Source organism: Carassius auratus, unplaced genomic scaffold (genome assembly GCF_003368295.1).
Source record: "Carassius auratus strain Wakin unplaced genomic scaffold, ASM336829v1 scaf_tig00020715, whole genome shotgun sequence".
In the NCBI taxonomy this organism is placed as follows: Eukaryota; Metazoa; Chordata; class Actinopteri; order Cypriniformes; family Cyprinidae; genus Carassius; species Carassius auratus.
Window position 1 is genome coordinate 179,219 of NW_020525049.1, and position 19,571 is coordinate 198,789.

Consider the following 19,571-nt stretch of genomic DNA (forward strand, 5'->3'; position numbering starts at 1 on the left):
TTAAGCTTCACTGACCACATTGCTACAACGACCCGGTCCTGCAGGTTTGCCTTATACAACATTAGGAAGATTAGACCCTTCCTATCAGAGCAAGCAACCCAACTTCTTGTCCAAGCTCTTGTTCTCTCCAGACTGGACTATTGTAATGCTCTCCTGGCGGGCCTTCCTGCATGTACTGTCAAGCCTCTGCAAATGATCCAGAATGCAGCAGCGAGGGTTGTCTTCAATGAGCCAAAAAAAGCTAAAAAAATTTTTTTACTCCTCTCCTCATCAGGTTACACTGGCTACCAGTAGCCGCTCGTATCAAATTCAAGGTACTGATGCTTGCCTACAAGACGACCACTGGCACGGCACCAACTTACCTAAACTCACTGGTTAAATCCTATGTGCCCTCCAGAAGTTTGCGCTCTGCAAGTGAACAACGCCTTGTGGTGCCATCCCAAAGAAATTCAAAATCACTCACACGGACCTTTTCCTGGACTTTGCCCAGCTGGTGGAATGACCTCCCAATCTCAATTCGTACAGCTGAGTCTTTACTCATTTTCAAGAAACGTCTAAAGACTCATCTTTTTCGCCTGCACTTAACCTACTAACACCAGTACTTTTCCTTTTCTTGTCTTTTTCATTTAATTTATAAAAAAAAAAAAAAAAAAAAAAAAACCTGGCTATGCATTCTATACTAGACTAAGTGAGACTTGTCATGGCACTTGTATACTGTTGTTGTTCTCTTGTTGACCTGACTGCTTCTATTGTTCTCATTTGTAAGTCGCTTTGGATAAAAGCGTCTGCTAAATGATTAAATGTAAATGTAATGTAAATATATTCCTACTATTGCAGGAATAAATTACATTTTAAAATATATTAAAATAGAAAGCAGTTATTTTAAATAGTATAAATATTTCACAATATTACTGCTTTTGCCGTATTCTGGATCAAATAAATACAGGCTTGGTGAGCAGAATAAAATTCTTAAAAAAACAAACAAAAAAAAAAAACAAACAAAAAAGGTAAAGTACACGTTATTTTTTTCTAACATTTTCTAAACAAAAACCACTGTGATCTTCCTTCGTGTTTTTGTAAGGCATTTATTTATTATAATATAATTAAAATATTTAATCTGCAGATTTGCATAACATACAACATTAATCTAAGGCTGATGCACGGGTTAATTTTTCATTCGTGACCCACAGCAGATGGCGGTAATGTGTTCGTTTGAGAATGTGAGCCGCCAAGAAAAAGAAGAAGAAAAGTCTTCTTTTGAGGAGCTGAAATAGCCAGCCAGATTTGTGAACAGAAACTTAATGCCTTTTTTAGCATATGAGACACGAATAAATTCATTAGTTAATAACAGTCGGTATTAAATCTCTTAGTTTAGTGACTTTGTGAACAGTTATCGCCGCCCATCGGGTGAGCGCGTATAATATTCAGCGAAATTATATTCAGTCATCGAAATTTCGTTGGAATCAGAAAGAAAATATGAAGAGCTTTTTCATTACCGAGCTGTTGTTTTTATTACTGATGTGCGGTAAGTGTACGATTTCTGGTTATTCGTAACATGTTTAGTTTCACTTTCACGACAGAAATTTAAGGTTTATTTATTATATGTAATAATTATAATTATATATTTCTTATATTAACAGTGATTACATTCATAACATAAACAGCAAGGGTAGCCTAATTCTTCAACGAATCTTAGTCTGTATAAAATCTTTGTTTTTAAAACAATATGCCACTTGTGGCCTTCTATACCAAGTTTGGGTGGGTCACAGTACGCCGCTCTCTATACGCGGAGTGGGCTACGCAGTTTGCGTAGGGTGCCATCTCATGCAGTTGCTCGAAACAAACAAACAAACAAGTTTCGTTCGATCTCAGTATATACATATACAATTCTAAACACACACACACACACACACACATTAATTAATTTATTTATTTAAAGCATTTTATGGTGTAAGCTGTAGGCAGTATAAGCACGTGACTCTCTCTCGCTCTCTCTCCCACTTCATTTGTGCGGCTGAATACACATGAACAGCTAGGCTACACTGTATCAGGGAACGTGTTTTAATATGGTAATAACTTCGCCACCAACAATGCATCTGACTTAATATTGTAGTTTCCATGCATTAAAATGTATTATATAAAACAACTAGGCAATTGGTTATTATTAATAATAGTCATATGATTACATTGAATAACACTTTTAAAATACATAATGTAATAAAAAAAATACATTATTACAAATGCCTGCAAAGGCGATCAAAACGATCAAATCCTTGTTTAATATTGACCAACCATTTATTTCAAAGATCCACTTAATATTTAATTTTTGGCCATCTTTTTGAGATAGAAATGCTACAGTCTCTTTAATTTCTTCAACAAAAAAACATGTGGACTTCGCAGCCCTTACCATAATTAACCATGGTTTTATCGCAGTTAAACCGCTTCATTTTATTTTGTGTGATTTCTGAATGCCTGAGACTATAACATCAATCAGACAACTGTATTCATAAAATCAGAGCCATTGTTAACTCTCTAGAGCTAAAATTGTAATTTATAAATAATGCAATTGAATTACAATTTATTTATTTATTTTTATATTGTATTAACGTTTTATTTTGACCCCTTATAGTAAGTGTTTGTTTTTTTGAAGGAGGGGCACTACAATACTCTGCTAAGGGCACCTACTGTATTTGGCAAACAGAGGGCCATTTTACCCCACGGGTCTTATTTGAATATTTTTACTAAATAAATACTAACATTTGCACTTCACAAATCCAGAAGATTTGTATAAAGGTGTCTGCTAAATAAATACATGCAATCCATAGATTCTAGATAAATGGATGAGATTTTCTCTCATTTATTTGTTGGACTGCAAAAATCTTTATTTGTAGCTTGTGTTTATAAGACGAGACTAAATGATGTGGTGAATTTGTACAATGTTCTGTGAGTTAAATTTCTGAGAAAGTGTTTCTGTTTGTTCTTCAGGTGTGTTTGGTGCTGAAACAGAAAAAGTGAAGAACGTGTCAGTGTCAGTGATGGAGGGAAAGACTGTTACTCTGGACTCTGATCTCACTCAAATAACGGGAATTATTAAGATTGTGTGGAGGTTTGGAGTTGAAGGTACAAACATTGCTGACAGTTCTAACGATGATCCCTTGTTAAATAACACTGATGACAGATTCAGAGAAAGACTGCAGCTGCATCAGAATGGATCTCTGACCATCAAGAACATGAGAACTGAACACTCTGGACTTTATAAGCTACAGGTCGACCACAAAACTACTGGAAACTCAAATAAGTATTTCAATATTACTGTTTTAGGTGAGGATGCTTGTTCTAATAAGTTGTTTTCACATGTGTATTACTTAATAAATGAAATTGAACTGAACTGATTTTTAAGGTGCAGTGAACAAAACATTACTACACTGTGTTCAGCAGTCTATCATAGTTTTAGTTTCATGATATCACAGTCATGCTGTTGTTCTGATTATCATCACAGCTGTGATTGGTTCACAGGTGATCACATGACTGATACTCAGAACAGCAGCACGATGGCAAGCGTGATGTTGATTTTATACAACATCTCTAGAAAGATTCAGATCTGATTGTTCATCAGCTGTCTGTAATTCAGATGACGTGATGATGTCTGAATCATGAGGAATCAGATTTTCCTTTTCAAATGAACTTCATGACTTTATACTTTAACATTCAGAGCTCAAAACTTCTTTCCCAGAAGAAATCTAAGCTTAAAATGTGTGATAAATACAGACTCGGATTTCTGATAATAATGTTACAATATTTTAATTGTTTAATCTTCACTACTGTTTCAATGTTAAAATGAAATTAAGGATCATTAATAGAGATGTAGTTATCAGATCTTTGTTCTTGTCTCTCTTTATCATTACAGTACCAGAACGGTCTTCAGGTGCTATTGCAGGAATATGTGTTACTCTTTTACTGATAGCTGCAGCTGTAGCTGCTGTTGCTTTTTACTATCGCCACAGAATCTGTGATCAAAAGCGTTTAATGGGTAAGTGTTTCAACTCATACAGCAAGTGTAACATGAGCTTTTTTTGATTAAAAAAAAAAAAAAAGATCTCACCCCGCTATTGTTGGGGTAATAACTTAGTACTCACAAGCTAGATTGTTAACTGTATTTATTGAATGAACTAGGGCTGTGCCATTTGGACAAAAAATAAAAAAATAAAAATCGTAATTTTTTTTAGCAACTTAGCTATTTCGATTTTAAATCACAATTTTGACGCACACATATATGCTTTACAGTCATAAATACATTTAGGATGAATTTGAAACATATTTCCAAAAGAAAACCAATTATAGCTTTATCAAAAATTTGTAACGTCTCTAGAACAGACATAAGTCAAAATAATCACTATACTCAGGTGTTGAAATAGATTTGTTATACATTATACAGGTGTAATGAATTCAACTTCCTAATTATCGGCAAGAAGGAGGCGGGAACCGGCGCACAATCAAAATCATTTTAATATTAAAAATAAACAAAACAGCGCATCAGCCCCTCACGGACGACTGATGCGCACAAATAAAAAGCAAAACATAAAGTAATGTCCAGGCCTGGTCCTCTCTCCCGTCACGGTCGTCGCTCCAGTTTTATATCCTTCCATCTCCTACGTGGGACTCGAGACAGGTGGTGGGTCGCAGGTGTAGCTCATCTCCAATCACTACACCTGGCCTCACTCCTCGTTCCCACGCCTCTCGGCCCCGCCCCACTCGCCACATACCCCCATCGCCCCTCGCAGGCCGGGGGGTACCCTCGAGACTGCGCTCTACTCCCCCCCCCCCCCCCTTCCCTCCGGGGGGGCCGCTCACGGAAAATTCCGGTTCCCAGACGCACTGCTGCTCGGCCCTCCACCAGCTGCCGATGGACGGCGACGGCTCCTCCGATTTTGGGCAGCGGCAGGAACCCCCCGTTCCCTGCCCCTCCGGATTCCATCACGGAGGCAGCAGGCTCCGGCCCCCTGGTGAACGGCGCCGACTCCTCCGCTCCCTCACGGACGGCAGCCGCCCCTCCATATCGTGGGCGGCCGGCAGCGAGCTCGCCCGTCCCCGGCAACTCGCTCCAGCCCACCGCCTCGAGCGTCCCTGGCGGCACATACCTCGCCAGCTCGAGGGCACCGCGGATTCACCACAGCGGCGAGGGATCTTCAGCAGCGCGTCCCTCCTCTCCCGGGCTTCGGCACCACTGTAATGAATTCAACTTCCTAATTAACGGCAAGAAGGAGGCGGGAACCGGCGCACAATCAAAATCATTTTAATATTCAAAATAAACAAAACAGCGCATCAGCCCCTCACGGACGACTGATGCGCACAAATAAAAAGCAAAACATAAAGTAATGTCCAGGCCTGGTCCTCTCTCCCTTCACGGTCGTCACTCCAGTTTTATATCCTTCCATCTCCTACGTGGGACTCGAGACAGGTGGTGGGGCGCAGGTGCAGCTCATCTTCAATCACTACACCTGGCCTCACTCCTCGTGCCCACGTCTCTCGGCCCCGCCCCACTCGTCACAACAGGTTCACACATTTGCAGTGTGTATACAGTATGTGTATGCAATGCAGAAGCAGCAGAGAGAGCGCATTATTGTAACGCGAAAGCACATTAAAATAATGCACGAGCATGAATCTCTCCGCTCACACGCACATTTCCTTTGCTCTGTCTCAAAACCAGACATGCTTGCTCAGATACATGCTGCTATCGCGTGGAGAGTGTGCTCACTTAAAACGTGTCTCCTCTCACTTAATCTTACAACTCTCTCTATGCTCGTGTGCTAGATATTAATTATTGTTGCACGTTTTTATCTCTAGCCTTTTACCGCGTGCAGTGTGAATGCTCTGATCCGTTAACATGGGCTCGGAAAAAAGGCCCATCACAGACAGTGTGTAAACCTACAGTTAGTTATATAACTCGGACTGGCAGCGCTCAGCAAAACGGGAAACAGTCAGCGGAGCAAGCAGTCAGGAGGGAACATGTTGACAGCCATTATGTTGAGCCTGTTGACAGCCATTTATGCATGTTTGAATTTGTTGTTCTGTAGCATATGCAGCAAAAATATCTTAAGATAAATTGGCGGTTTATTCTTAAACCAATCAGCGAGCTCGAATAGTGGAAGCATAGTTACAGTTAAAAAATGTTTTGTTATTTAATTATATATATTAAATATATTATTTTAATAGTAATTGCGGGCCCACCTGCAATACCATCGCCCCACAGGTTGAAAACCACTGTTCTAATGATTGTTTTACTGTAATATTTAATAACATCTGTGACCACACAGGTTGCACAAGACCTTAAATCATAATCCTGCTCTCTTTTGCCCATTTTCAATTGTAGCTGGTCTGCCTGGACTCTTCATCTCACCTCACAGATGTAGATGTAAAACAAGAAAAAGAAATGTCAAGTGTCAATGAATCTGTCGCCTCTTATCTGCTCATTAGTTTTAGTTGTTTATGCTTGCTTAAAAGGATGGGTCAATCAAAAAAAAGTTAAATGCCATCCTACGGAGCTCTCTCTCTCTCTCTTTCTCTTTAATGCTATAATAGTTCATAGAAACTTTTCTGTTAAAGGACCGTAATAGTATTGTAATTGACTGATGAGCAAAGAGGACAATTTTCACCAAAAAAAAAAAAACACATAACTGCACAGTCGTCAAATGGTGTTTGAAAAAATGGTGTGGATCATCTCTAATGATCTCCTGTTTTCTACATTTCTATGTGCTGATATGTCAAGAACCAGAGATCTCTGAACCAGTGTTAAACGAGAGTAAGTATTACAGCTGAAATGGCAAACTGAGATTTTCGGACAGTAGAGTTATGTATGTGTGTTCATATTCAGTGTTTCTATGTTGTTGTTTTTCTTACCACATGCTCTGTTTGTAATTTAATGCAATAATTCATATAATGTGTGATTGTCCATTACTGAGTTGCATGACATAATACTAATGCAATACACTAATTTCTGAATATTTGTTAGAAATGCAGAACTGACCACAACTACATTATAGTTCACAGAACTAAGAGCAAGGCTGAGAAATGTAGCATGAAGCTTGCTGTGGCTGTTTTGAGGTTTGTGTTGGCTGTCTATCTCACATCTGTATGTGTCACTGTTTATGGCTTCATTCAGCTTCTTCTTTCAGACACTATTACAGAAACTCTGAAGATGGAGATGCACTGGTGTTTTTTTCTTTGCTTTAATGCTTTTGTTTCCTAATACTGTAAGTGAATTCATCTACCATTTCATATCTGATCATTACTATTACTTTATTTATAGAAAATATGCATACATTATATATAAAAGATATATTACACATAGAACAAAAATATTTAATTTAGAAACATTTACAAAAAGATGATTATTTATATATATAAAAAAAAAGAATAAATAAAATTAGGTAACACTTGAATATAGGGACCAATTCTCACTATTAACTAGCTGATTGTTAACAAGCCTATTATTAACATATTGCCTGTTTATTAGTACTTATAAAGCATTTATTCTTTGTGACCCCATATACTACATCCCTAATGCTACACAATACCTTAACTTAAAGGGGACATCAGAAGACATTTTCCACAAGTTGGTAGGATTCTTTATGGTCTTCTAGAAAAGTCTATAGCATACTTTGGTTAAATTTTTTCAATGGTAGTGTAAAAAAAACCCTGTAAAAAAACAGATCTGTTCACTGTTCACTGTTCTGGGTTAGCAGCAGTTCTCTGAGAATGGAAACTTTAGCCGCATTCGTCGTGGAACTTGCTAACTAGCACATTATTAGAAAAGGTGATTTGTAATGATTCATAGAAAAAAAACAGCTTATGTTCACGTCTTCTGTAGGTGAAGCTGGATTACAAATGAGTCACGCAAAGATAGACGCAGTTATGTAGATCAGGGGGCACATTCAAAAACAGAAGTAATCCTCTGCATCTTCAGCAGTTCAGATGTCGGGAGTAAATGATGACTGCTGTGTTCATTATTACATCCAACAACAAAACACCTCAAATGCTTTGGAGCCATTCTCATCTACATCTGTGAACATCTTGATCTGAGAAAGTGATTATGATTTTTGGTGGATTTTATAAAAACACTGGGCAAATTTTATCGTTATAGTTTTGTGTACACACACTTTAAGACACATTTATGTTCAAACAACGTGTAAAAGTGCATTTTGCATCTGATTTTCCCTTTAACAACTACCTTACTAATAGGAGTTTGAGGCTAAAGTCGTAGTTTATAGTTTGTTAATAGTGAGAATTGGAACCAAATAATATTTAGATTTATTATTTATTCTCCTTTAACTAATTTGAAACCTGTATGTATGTAAATATTTTGATTAATCTTAATTCTTTCTGTCTCCGAGATGAAAGTCAAAGTCAAGTTTGGAATGACATGGGGAAATTAATGTCAGAATTTACATTGTTGGGTTAACTTAATGTTTTTCAGTGATTGATGAATTGGGATCTCGCTAGAGAGATGAATCGCCTTCGAGTGTTAACAAAACAAGCCAATGAATGTTGGTGTGTGAGATTTGCATCGCACACCCCGCCCCGCAACGCGGGTATATAAAGGAGACCGCGAGCAGTCGCACATTCAGATTTTCAGTGAGGAGTGCCTGTGACGGTATGCCTTGGCCATACAGCATTGGTACAGCAACTGTGGCGACGGAAAGTAACATCTCCGTTCCCTCCTTAATGGAATGAGGGTTACATGCGTAACCAAGACGTTTCCCTTTCAGGTAGTCACGTTCAAGATTACGTCAGAGACTGACGAATTGGAATCCGTATGGAAAATGCCACTATTTCTGACCCCCTCCAGTGCCCTGCGAAAGCCAGCAAGTCCCCCCACCAGTTGGGGTGGAAGATAGGACTGGGCTTAGGTCAAAGGAACCCGCCACTGCTGTTCATACAATTGGAATTGGATAACACAGGGAAAACGTACCCAAGTAGAGGAATCACTACACATGGCACCTAGCCCAGCACAAGGACTGACCATGGGCATACACACGAGTGCTGGACCTGGCGTCTTGCGCTACGCCATGCCTGACTGCCGATGGTGTGGGAGGAACTTCAACAGGGTTCACCAAAAGGCAAACTGAACTGAGAAGCACTTAAACACACATATTCAGTCCATAGAGGGGAATGGCGCAGCAAGAGTCGGAGTTCAGCATTACAGGCAATCTGAGGCAACTCCACAAGAGGACACAGGCTCTACACCGAGATTATAGAATCTTGCAAACCTGTTAGGTGTCACCCAGCCGGCAGCACTACAGATGTCTTATATCGAGGCATCCCGTGCCAAAGCCCAAGAGGAAGCCACAGCTCTTGTAGAGCTCCAAGGGGGCAAGGTTAAGCCTCCTTGCCTCCCTAAGGAACCTGATGACCAGGTTGTGCTTCCCAACGGACTTGCCGTCTACTGCATCGTGATGTGCAGTAAACGGCAAGAAAAGGAGAGCACAAACATGATCGGGCATCTACATGGGTTTTCCCCGGTCGGGAAGAACACCAATCAACGAACAGGTTCCACCTCAGCACGTAGGCCCGCCTTATAGAGGGTGCTCTAGCTGAATTGATGGTGTTTGCTACTGCTGGAGGTAACTGTTCAGAGACCATATGTGGATATTCCATAGGTCTAGGCGTGGGTGCCAGGGTGTGCCCCCTCTCTGAGAAAGGAGATCCTTCCTCAGAGGAATACGCCAAGGAGGGGCTGTCGTGAGGAACATCAGTTCAGCATCAGGGGTGCACAATGCAAATCTTGCATGCCAACATTCATTGGCTTGTTTTGTTAACACTAAAGGTGATTCATCTCTCTAGCGAGATCCCAATTCATCATTGACGTAACATTGAACATGACTGACTGAAAGGGAACCACACATCTTCATCTACATTCTCACAATTTAATTTCACATTTCTAGTTCCTGCTGTGACAGAGGAAGACACAGACACTGGACAACTATGGAAAACATGTAAGTATTTCAACTCATATAGCAAGAGTTTAACTAATTTAACTTGTATTATTAAGACATAACATTAATGTAAACCGTTATCGATTGTTATACTACGGGGCAGAATGCTTGAATCTGATTGGCTGACGAACAATCTGAGGTGTGCAATTATTTTCTGGGAAACGCACAGTGAACGTAGTTTTAGGGAGCTCTCCTGACCGCATACAGTTCCATATAACACAACTACATTGTTTGATGGAAGAATAAGTTTTATTTATATAATTTCACCTTATTTGCTCCTGTTGTATTCTGTGAAACCTTACTACGTTTATGGAATAACCATTTTATAAAAGCAATAAGCCTGATGAAGCTGTGGTTTACAGTGAATGTATAAAAGCTAAGGGACGTTGTTAGGGATGACACGAAGCGGAGTGCCTAAAACCAACTTCGCTGTCATAAATTCACTGTAAACCACAGCTTCACAAGGCTTATTAACCTTATATGTAGTTCCCCAGAAACAGTTGTGGTTCTAACAAAGTGATTGGCGGCCTCTTGGGGTTTATTGCTTTATTACATCACAGAATCTTCTCAGTGTTTCTGACTTGTCAATTGCGCTCATCCACTTACATTCTTCTCATTTCTCTGTTTCTGTGCACTGCTGTGACAGATGAAGAGAAGTATTTGTCAGTGATGGAGGGAGAATCTGTCACTCTAAAAACTGATGCTGAAATAAAAGGGGATGATCAGGTCCTGTGGATGTTTGGTCCTCAAGAAACTCTCATAGCTGAAATCAAAAGTGAAACCAGAGAGATCAGCACCTTTGATGGTACTGATGGGAGATTCAAAGACAAACTGAAACTAGGCAAGACTGCATCCCTGACCATCACAAACATCACAGCTGACCACAATGGAGTCTATAAACTACAGACCAGCAGCAGCAGAGGAACCTCGTTTCAAAGATTCATTGTAACTGTCAGAGGTAAGAATCATACTTTTTTCAGTATAATGATCACATTTCTTTATTGCCAGTTATTTCAGACATTAAGCTTGATACACAGTGTTGTTTTTGGCAGTCCTTTTAGTTTAAGTCTTTGTCTTAGTCTTTTGGACGAAAATGCTTTTTAGTTTGAGTCACATTTTAGTCACTTATAAACTTGATAGTTTTAGTCGACGAAAACACAAAAAGGTTTTAGTCAAGTTTTAGTCAATTTTAGTAAAAAACAAAAAAGTATTCTTTAACATTAATTTAGGTTAAAAAGTATTGGAAATTGACTTAGGTTTGACAGGTTGTAACGAGTGTTGCAATTTTAATAATCTTTCAGTGCGCAAAACCATGATAATATGAAACGCTTCAGAACAGAGCGCACAAAGTGCGTATGCACATCGCGGGTGCAGAATGATGTGCTCAAAGCAACATGGAGTCACAGTGTGCTGCACTGCTCAAGTGCACATTAAAAGTACGTGCATCCCCGTCCCAGGTGCAGCCCCTCCTCGATCTGCAGGTTGCAGCTGGGTGCTTCTCCAAAACAGGCAGAAATGGTATGCATTGTGAACGTCAGACTTATAATCATTTTCGTTCCACCTCGTCTCGTCAACGAAAACTCGAAAACGTCTCGTCATGTTTTAGTCACATTAGAGCCATTTTTAGCTAGTCATCGTCGCGTTATCGTCATAAAAAAAGGTGCGTCGACGAAATCATTTGGTTGTCGTCATCGTTGACGAAAACTACATTGTTGATACATTACCATAAATTTGTGTGAGTTTTCAACATGCTGAACAAAAATTTTGACATTAAAAATATTTGAAAAAAAAAAAACTCATTAGACATGATAATTTCTGTTCATATCAGATAAGGTAAAATTATGGAAACTATTTGTTAAATTAACACATTTCTTTGTCTTTATGTTTCGATGCCTTCTGACAATTCTCAGTTCTTACATGGGCCCATGGAAAGAAGTATGAACATTTAAGCCTTTTTGTCTGCTCACAAACTCCTTCAAAGTTTATTATTACATTCACACATTATATAGTTGCATTGCAGGGGGTGGTGTTTTAGTTTATCCAGTGAGATATGGATTACACAAGTGTTGAGTATGAGCCAAAACAACAAGTTAGCTGAGGTAAGCATATAGTCAGCCATTAGTGGACATATAAGGACTAAGTAGAACACTTCAACTTTCAGTATAGGATAAACAAAACCCAATAACCTGGGCCCACAGAGGTCCCACCCCATCCTTCACCGATTCAACTCTACGTATCATCTGTGCATGTGTGTATACATTGAGGTAAAGAGACTTAAAATTAAAGAACAGATGGAGGAAGAACCCAGATGGGTGGAGGGGTTGCACACTCCAACAATAATAGGAAACATACGTGGAAAGAGCCGTGGAAAGAGCAGGAGTAAGAAGGGAGGAGGGATTGCAAAGAGGCAAACTCACAGTAATATCTGACAGAGGTCTTTATAGAATCTAACACTATTATAACACAGTTTATTGGTAAACCATAAAACCATTTAGAGATTGATATTTTTACCTGCATAATCAGTGTTTTGTGGTACTAAAGCACTTTCCATTGCATTTAGTAGTAGCTGATTTTCTTTACTTTTATTTACGGATGTAACATAAACATGCACAGATGAATGATAAAAGTATACAGTTTCCCCACAATCTTTACTGTTATGTTGAACAAAAAAGCCATAAAACATAACAACATGTTGAATCTAGAATTGGCCAACGTCATTGCATAGGAAACGGTATCAACGTCCCTCCCTTGCTTTTGTATGTGTTTTGATAACATGATCTAAATAAAACATTTCAAGACAATACGTTATTAAATCATTTACTTTCAAATTGTGTCGCAGCTGCAGTCATATCTAGTACCATTTATCTTCCTTTTGTAAACTCTCCATGACAATGTACCATTCTTTTACTTCATTTGTCCTATTGATGACAGACGTAAACATGTGGACGGTGTCAGAAAGTGAACGCGCATCTGTACAATGTATCAAGTGTAAACAAGATTGTGATGTCCGGTTCACGAACGAATCATTCGATTTAACTGGTTCGTCTTAGTGAACCAGTTGAACCAGTTCACCATATCAGACAGAATTGTCTGAAATGGTTTGTGTCTCCAGTAAGTTTTAATCCACAAATTCACGTTATTGTAAATTCAAGTTATTCACTTTATTTTAATGTGGCTGACCACTCCCTCTAAGTCAAAATAAACATATATTCTGGAGTAATTAATTTACTCAAACAGTAAAATGACTGAAGATAAACACCGAGCAGAGCAGCATGCCATTTAGAATGGTTCTCGTTCTTCAGGAACCGATTACATCGGTTTTCGAATCACCAGTACAGTGAACAGAAAACCGTTTCTTTTGGACACGTCCGATTTGAGAACCTATGAGCTGATGATACTGCGCATGCGTGATTCAGCGTGAAGTTACCAAACAGATTGCCTATGACTGACACAACACATCTGAACTGAACTGGTTCAGTTGTTTTATGGTTATGTTATGATTACTGACTTTATTTGAATGTGTATTTTCATCCCGGCCCAGGATGATAGACTTCACATCATTATGTCATCGCAAATTACGTCATTACTTCTGGGATTCGATGAACTTGGGTTCATTGAAACAAACTGTCTGAAAGAACCAGTTCGTAGAAAATAACTGTAATTCCCATCACTAGCAACACTCGCATTCAGCATAATCAAGTGTCAGCCATTAAGCGAGTTAAACATAAGTCTATGCTGAGACAATGACTATTCGTAAAAACCTTTCAAATGATTGTGCCCTGGGGCAAGTTCAAGCTCAAACCGGTGTGCAAAATTTTGCTATTGTTTCCAGGTTGAATGACATGCAATGGTATGCAACAGGGTTTGAGATACGTTTTCTCTTGTTTGGTGGGTGTGTCAAAAATGTCAAATCAGCAACAACAAATATAAACAACACTGTACTGGAACTCGCATGTAATCTACATCTAAATAAATTCACAAGGGCAAGTATATTGTTTGCACGTTTATTTACATTAAAGGCAAAAACACGTATTTATACCAATTTCATCAGGCTCCAAAAATTCTTAAAAAAAAATAAAATAAAAAATAATGGCCTTCTCATCTGCCATAGTTGCAACTCTTGCATTATCAGAACAGGGTTTTTTATGCACCACTGTTTCCGTTTGAAAAACATTTTGCTCCAATCTTGTCGGGGCTGAACGCAGCCCCTCAGATACAAAACGAGCCATTTTGTGGCACTTGATTAAATAAATGCTTTGTTAATAATGAGGAGGGTGATTTAAGCTATGGAATTTGCAGGATGTTTCAAAGCAAATTTGATTTCTCATGTCATGACCTTTTGAAAATGATAAAACAACTTCCACACTTGATCTAAGGGCAACCTTTTTTCTTCCTTTTATGCGCTGTTGTCCCAAATGAAGTCGTGGTAATGTCAGTGACGGAGGGACAAACAGTCACTTTATACCCTGATGATACTGAAGCACAGAAAGATGATCTGATTGTGTGGATGTTTGGAGATGAAGACAATCTCATTGCTCAAATGACTGGAAAGACCAGAGCAACATATGAAGGCACTGATGGGATATTCAGAGACAGACTGAAGCTGGACAAGAGGACTGGATCACTGACCATCAGGAACATGCGGACAGAGCAATCTGGACTTTACAAACTACAGATGAGCAGCAGCAGCAAAGGAACCACAAACAAGAGATTCAACATCGTAATAAATTGTGAGTAGCTGTGTTTTAGTCTATTTTTAAAAGCATCTTTGTGAGATGATTTTGTTATTTGTTTTTACTAAAACATTCCTACAGACCAAATGGCTTTCAAAACGTAATGCCCACACAAATATAGATAAATTATTTGTTAAAAATGTATATTATTATTATTATTATAATTATGCATGTTATTTTTACAGTTTATTACCAACTTACAAATAGCAGTACACACACAGTAGGGCCTTTCGCACCGCTTTAGTTCCAGAACTAAATATGCAGTACTAAAGTACTGGGATGATTTTGTGTGAACTATTTCCCAGTATCATTTAAATGGTTGCATTCACACAGACAGTGTGTACTAGGAAGTGATGCAAGCTGGTCGACAGCGACGCCATTTGTGCATAGCGTTCAACAACAAAAACAAAGGACAATATTAAGAACAGGAGGATGGAGGAAGCTGTGATCAGAGCATTTTTTTATGTGTCTCGTGGGATTCACAACAATGGACATGGAATGTCAATGTATATGTAAAGGAGAAGGACTAAGATTCCCCAATTACAACTGGCAGTGCTACATCCTGCACTTCAGCATCCGTCCATCTATCGCTGTTCATCATACTTGTGAAATAAGTTGACAATGATTACAGTATGTTTACACAGCTTTTGTTGACGTTTGGCCAATCAATGTACATACTTGCATTATGGTTAGAACCAGTTGTGCTGGTTAGACCCTGCTCTGGAGTAGGAGCTAATTTGGTTCTCAAAAAGGTAATCTGGTACTAACCCCGACCCAATCTGGTACCCAGTTCCAATGGTGGGGAAATGCTCAAAAGTGGATAGTTCCATAATTAGTTCTGGTTCTAGTAAAAGGTTTCTGCGGTGCGAAAGGCCCTATGCTCAATGAAGCTTTACTAACTCACATGTAAAAATCTTTCTATATTTCTATGTGCTGCTGTGGCATAAAGTGAATAATGTGTCCGTGAAGGAGGGAGAGTCTTTTATTCTGAAGACTAATGCTGAAATACGGAAAAAAGATAAGATACTGTGGGTGTTTGGAGATGAAAACACTCTCATAGCTGAAATCAATGAAGGGAATGGAAACATCTCTACTTCTGATGGGAGATTTGGAGGCAGTCTGGGGCTGGACATTAGTACTGGATCCCTGACCATTAGAAACATCACAACTGAACACACTGGAGTTTATAAACAGAAGGTCATCAGCAAAAAAGGGACCACAATCAAGAGAATTAATGTTTCTGTGAGAGGTGAGTATCTCCTTTCAGTTTTTTTTTTTTTTTTGCAGATGATCCAGCTCAAACTGTGCAGGCTCCATGCTAAAAAAAAAAAAAAATGATGGACTTTATGATGTACATTTTGCAACATAACTTACTGAACATCCAAAACAATGCTGCATTGCTGGGCTAAATGTGCTTGCTGTATGTGTGTACATGTAATGGTATTTTATAATTAACTTCAGAATTATGCCTCCCATCAAAGTGAAAATGGTGACATTTGCCAAGTATGGTAACCCATACTTGGAATTGGTGCTCTCCATTTAACCAATCCGAGTGCCCACACACAGCAGTGAGAAGAAAACACACTATGAACACACACCCGGAGCAGTGGGCAGCTATATCCAGCGCCCGGGGAGCAACTGGGGGTTCAGTGTCTTGTTCAAGTGCTACATCAATGGGTGTTGGGTACTGGGGGGAAGAGAGTGCTGTTCATTAACTCTTAAAACTTGGCTGAAAGATGCCATTCCAGAGAGTGCACTTCATCTGCCGGACTTTCAGATGTTCAGAATATATTTCGATATATTATTTATCGCTCCGCCCATGTCCATTTCAAGTTGATTTTAATACTGTACATGAATGGTTTTTGTGCATTACTGTCAAACTGTGTTCACATGCACACATTTATATATTGGAAACTCTATTTCTGAAGAAACTGTTTCTCTTTGTCTTTGTGCTGTTGTCACATCTGTCACAGTGATGATGATTTTAGGGGTGAAGGGCAAGAATGTGACTCTAAACCCTGATATCGAAACGCGGAGAGATGATCTGCTCCTGTGGATGTTTGGAGATGAAAACTATCTCATTGCTCAGCTGAATGGAGAGACCAAAGAGACCATATACGCTGAGGCCGATGACAGATTCAGAGACAGACTACAGCTGGACAAGAACACTGGATCTCTCACCATCAAGAACATCCCAACCGGACCTTATAAACTACAGATCGTCAGCAGTCGAAGAACCTCGTACCAGAAGTTCAGAGTTTTCATTTGTTGTAAGTCCTTCAGTTTCACTTCAAAATGTTTTCATCCAGCAGCAGATAAAATTACATGATACCTCAGTTGAATCTGACAATGTAATACCAAATTTATTTTAGTAAAGAGTAACATTCTTTGTTTGTTCTTCAGGTGAGTCCGGTCCCAAGATAGTGTCAGCGATGGTGGGAGAATGTCTAATTCTAATCACTGACTTTACCATAGAAATGGGTGAGCGGGTACATTGGATCTTTCAAGATAAAACCCTAGCAGCTGGAATGAATGGAGACATCAGTAAGACTTCCTATGGCGATGTGAGATTCAAAGGCAGACTGGAGCTGCATCATCAAACCGGATCTCTGACCATCAAGAACACCAGAACCAGTGACACTGGAATTTATCAACTAAGGTTCGTCAGTAGATGTGGAGAGAAGATTTGCTGGGAATTCAACGTCACGGTCTATGGTGAGCAAATCAACTCTTCTAATATGATGCGATTTGCCTGCAGTCTGAACATTCATCTATATCATCCAAGTAAACTTTCCACTTGCTTTGGTATGTTATGGAGACTGAGTTCACAGATATGATAATGTCATCATTTGCGAGAAAAGAACAAGTGCTCAATTACTGCTGAGCTTAGTAATTGGTAATTTTATGCTAAATTCAACAGAATCGATCAAGATCTTCCTTCTTTTTAACGTCTCTCATGTTCTTTGTATTTCAGATTCTACAAAGATTAAATCAGCAGCTGAAATGATAAATGAAGTGGCTTCTGAATTAACGAATATGCAGCGGACACAAGTTTAGGCTGATGAAGTAAGACACAACCACCAGTGTCAATCATTGTGAAATCAACAACTGATCCTCTGAACCTGACTTCTAGAATACATCCACTGAAACTGCAAAATTAACCTGTGCACCTCTTAAATGTAAATATGGATGGAGTCCTGTGGCATCAAGGGTGGGGGGCGGGAGGGGGTCTGGTTATGTTGCAATATTGTAAAAATATGTTTTAATCCAGGAAGGCAAGCCTGTGGATATTACACATGCAACTTGTAAACTTTGTGCAAGAATTATTTCATCAGACACAAATCTACTTCATATACTGATAATGCTATATACAGTAGCTAAATGTTTTAATTTACTCCATTAATATTTCTATTGTTGCCTGAACATGTAGGCTAGTGCAAAAAAAAAAAAAAAAATAGATTGTAGAAGTGTATTTAATTTCTTTTTAAAATGTTGGATGAAATATGTTTTTTTCTCTCTCTCTTTCTTTTTTTTTATGATTGCAGTATTAATTTTAATTATAGGCTTATAATATATTAACCTGTTTTGAAAGCTTAAAAAAAAAAAAAAAAACGTTTTCAATGAAGAGTAATCTAGCCTAATCTTTACCTCGCAGCGCATCAGTTTTGCGGTGATGCACTATGAAATCATTGTAATATTAATTTAAGAATAAAAGTAACTTAATAATATGAATAGGCCTAATAATCAGGAGAATGTAACAGGCCTTCATTACTTGAAAAGGACAAATTAGATATAACTAAAGTGTTGGTCTTCAAATAAGGAAACCGGTGCAGTTAATTGCTGGCGTCAGTCACAAAATGTATATAGGCCCATAAAAAAAAATAGGTTAATCTTTGTGAGGATGCCAGTTTAAATTCTTTAGACCCCGCACACCAAACGACTTTGAACGGCAGCTGAAAACACTGAGTGAGCTCAAATGTCATTCATAATTGGCCTGACAGTAGTGTTTGACTGCTTCACAGAATGAACAGGTTCGCATGTGGAACTGTCTCATTGTTATTGGACAGGCTTTCACCCTCATCAGTGCAAGTTTTTAAAATACTTTTCCTACAGAATTATGCATTGATGCTGTTTTCATTTCTGTCACAGTGTCTGGTCTGTGTTTCCCTGAGTGTCCACTAGTGGTCTCACTTCCCCATAGTCACCCCACTGCAGGCACTACATTTCCCATGAGCCTTTGTCACATTCATCACTGTTAATTTCACCCCTGTTATTGCACTCAGCTGTCTTCACTTTCATGTCGGGTCAGATTGTATCAATATCCAAAAACAGGCAAGAGCTCATAACCATAAATCAGTCCAAAACAAGAACCAAGAACCAAGAAAACACAGGGAACACAAGAAAGCCAGGTGACGGAAAACAAGGACTCCATGAAACAGAATGAGACAGGCTGGTATATATGGACAGCTGATGACGGTGAAAGTGAAGACGGCTGAGTGCAATACCAGTTGTGCAATTAACAGTGATGAATGGGACAAAGGCTCGTGGGAAATGTAGTGCCTGCAGTGGGGTGAGTATGGGTAAGTGAGACCACTAGTGGACACCCAGGGCAACACAGACCTGACACTGTGACAATTTCTAACACACAGCTACAAATTACAGTCCAACTGAATGGGTGAAGAATTTACATGCACGACTTGCCCAAAACAGCCTGGATAATTGGCTAATACTGCTGGCAGTCAAACTCATCAAGAATTATGGAAACACACATTTTATTTAGTTATTTGAGATGTTATAATTCAACTCGGCCTGTCATCAGAGTGGGCGGGCCTGGGCCTGTGCCCCT

The 19,571-nt window shown here is 39.0% G+C and overlaps 1 protein-coding gene across 1 annotated transcript; it reads left to right on the forward strand.

Moving 5' to 3' along the window:
* Positions 1 to 1,303: 1,303 nt before the first annotated feature.
* On the forward strand, positions 1,304 to 17,919 carry LOC113076568 (uncharacterized). Its single transcript, XM_026249263.1, has 11 exons — positions 1,304 to 1,525; positions 2,986 to 3,321; positions 3,908 to 4,030; positions 6,767 to 6,799; positions 9,942 to 9,992; positions 10,639 to 10,950; positions 14,414 to 14,722; positions 15,675 to 15,974; positions 16,699 to 16,995; positions 17,129 to 17,440; positions 17,700 to 17,919. The coding sequence occupies exons 1-11, from the start codon at positions 1,477 to 1,479 to the stop codon at positions 17,780 to 17,782; spliced, it is 2,205 nt and encodes a 734-aa protein (XP_026105048.1). The 5' UTR covers positions 1,304 to 1,476; the 3' UTR covers positions 17,783 to 17,919.
* The last annotated feature ends 1,652 nt before the right edge of the window (positions 17,920 to 19,571 follow it).

Excerpts from the sequence above, each read along its gene's own strand:
- LOC113076568 (XM_026249263.1), top strand. The coding sequence starts at position 1,477 with ATGAAGAGCTTTTTCATTACCGAGCTGTTGTTTTTATTACTGATGTGC. Across the intron at positions 4,031-6,766 it reads TGATCAAAAGCGTTTAATGG|AACCAGAGATCTCTGAACCA; the intron begins GTAAGTGTTTCA and ends TGATATGTCAAG. Across the intron at positions 15,975-16,698 it reads AATTAATGTTTCTGTGAGAG|TGATGATGATTTTAGGGGTG; the intron begins GTGAGTATCTCC and ends CATCTGTCACAG.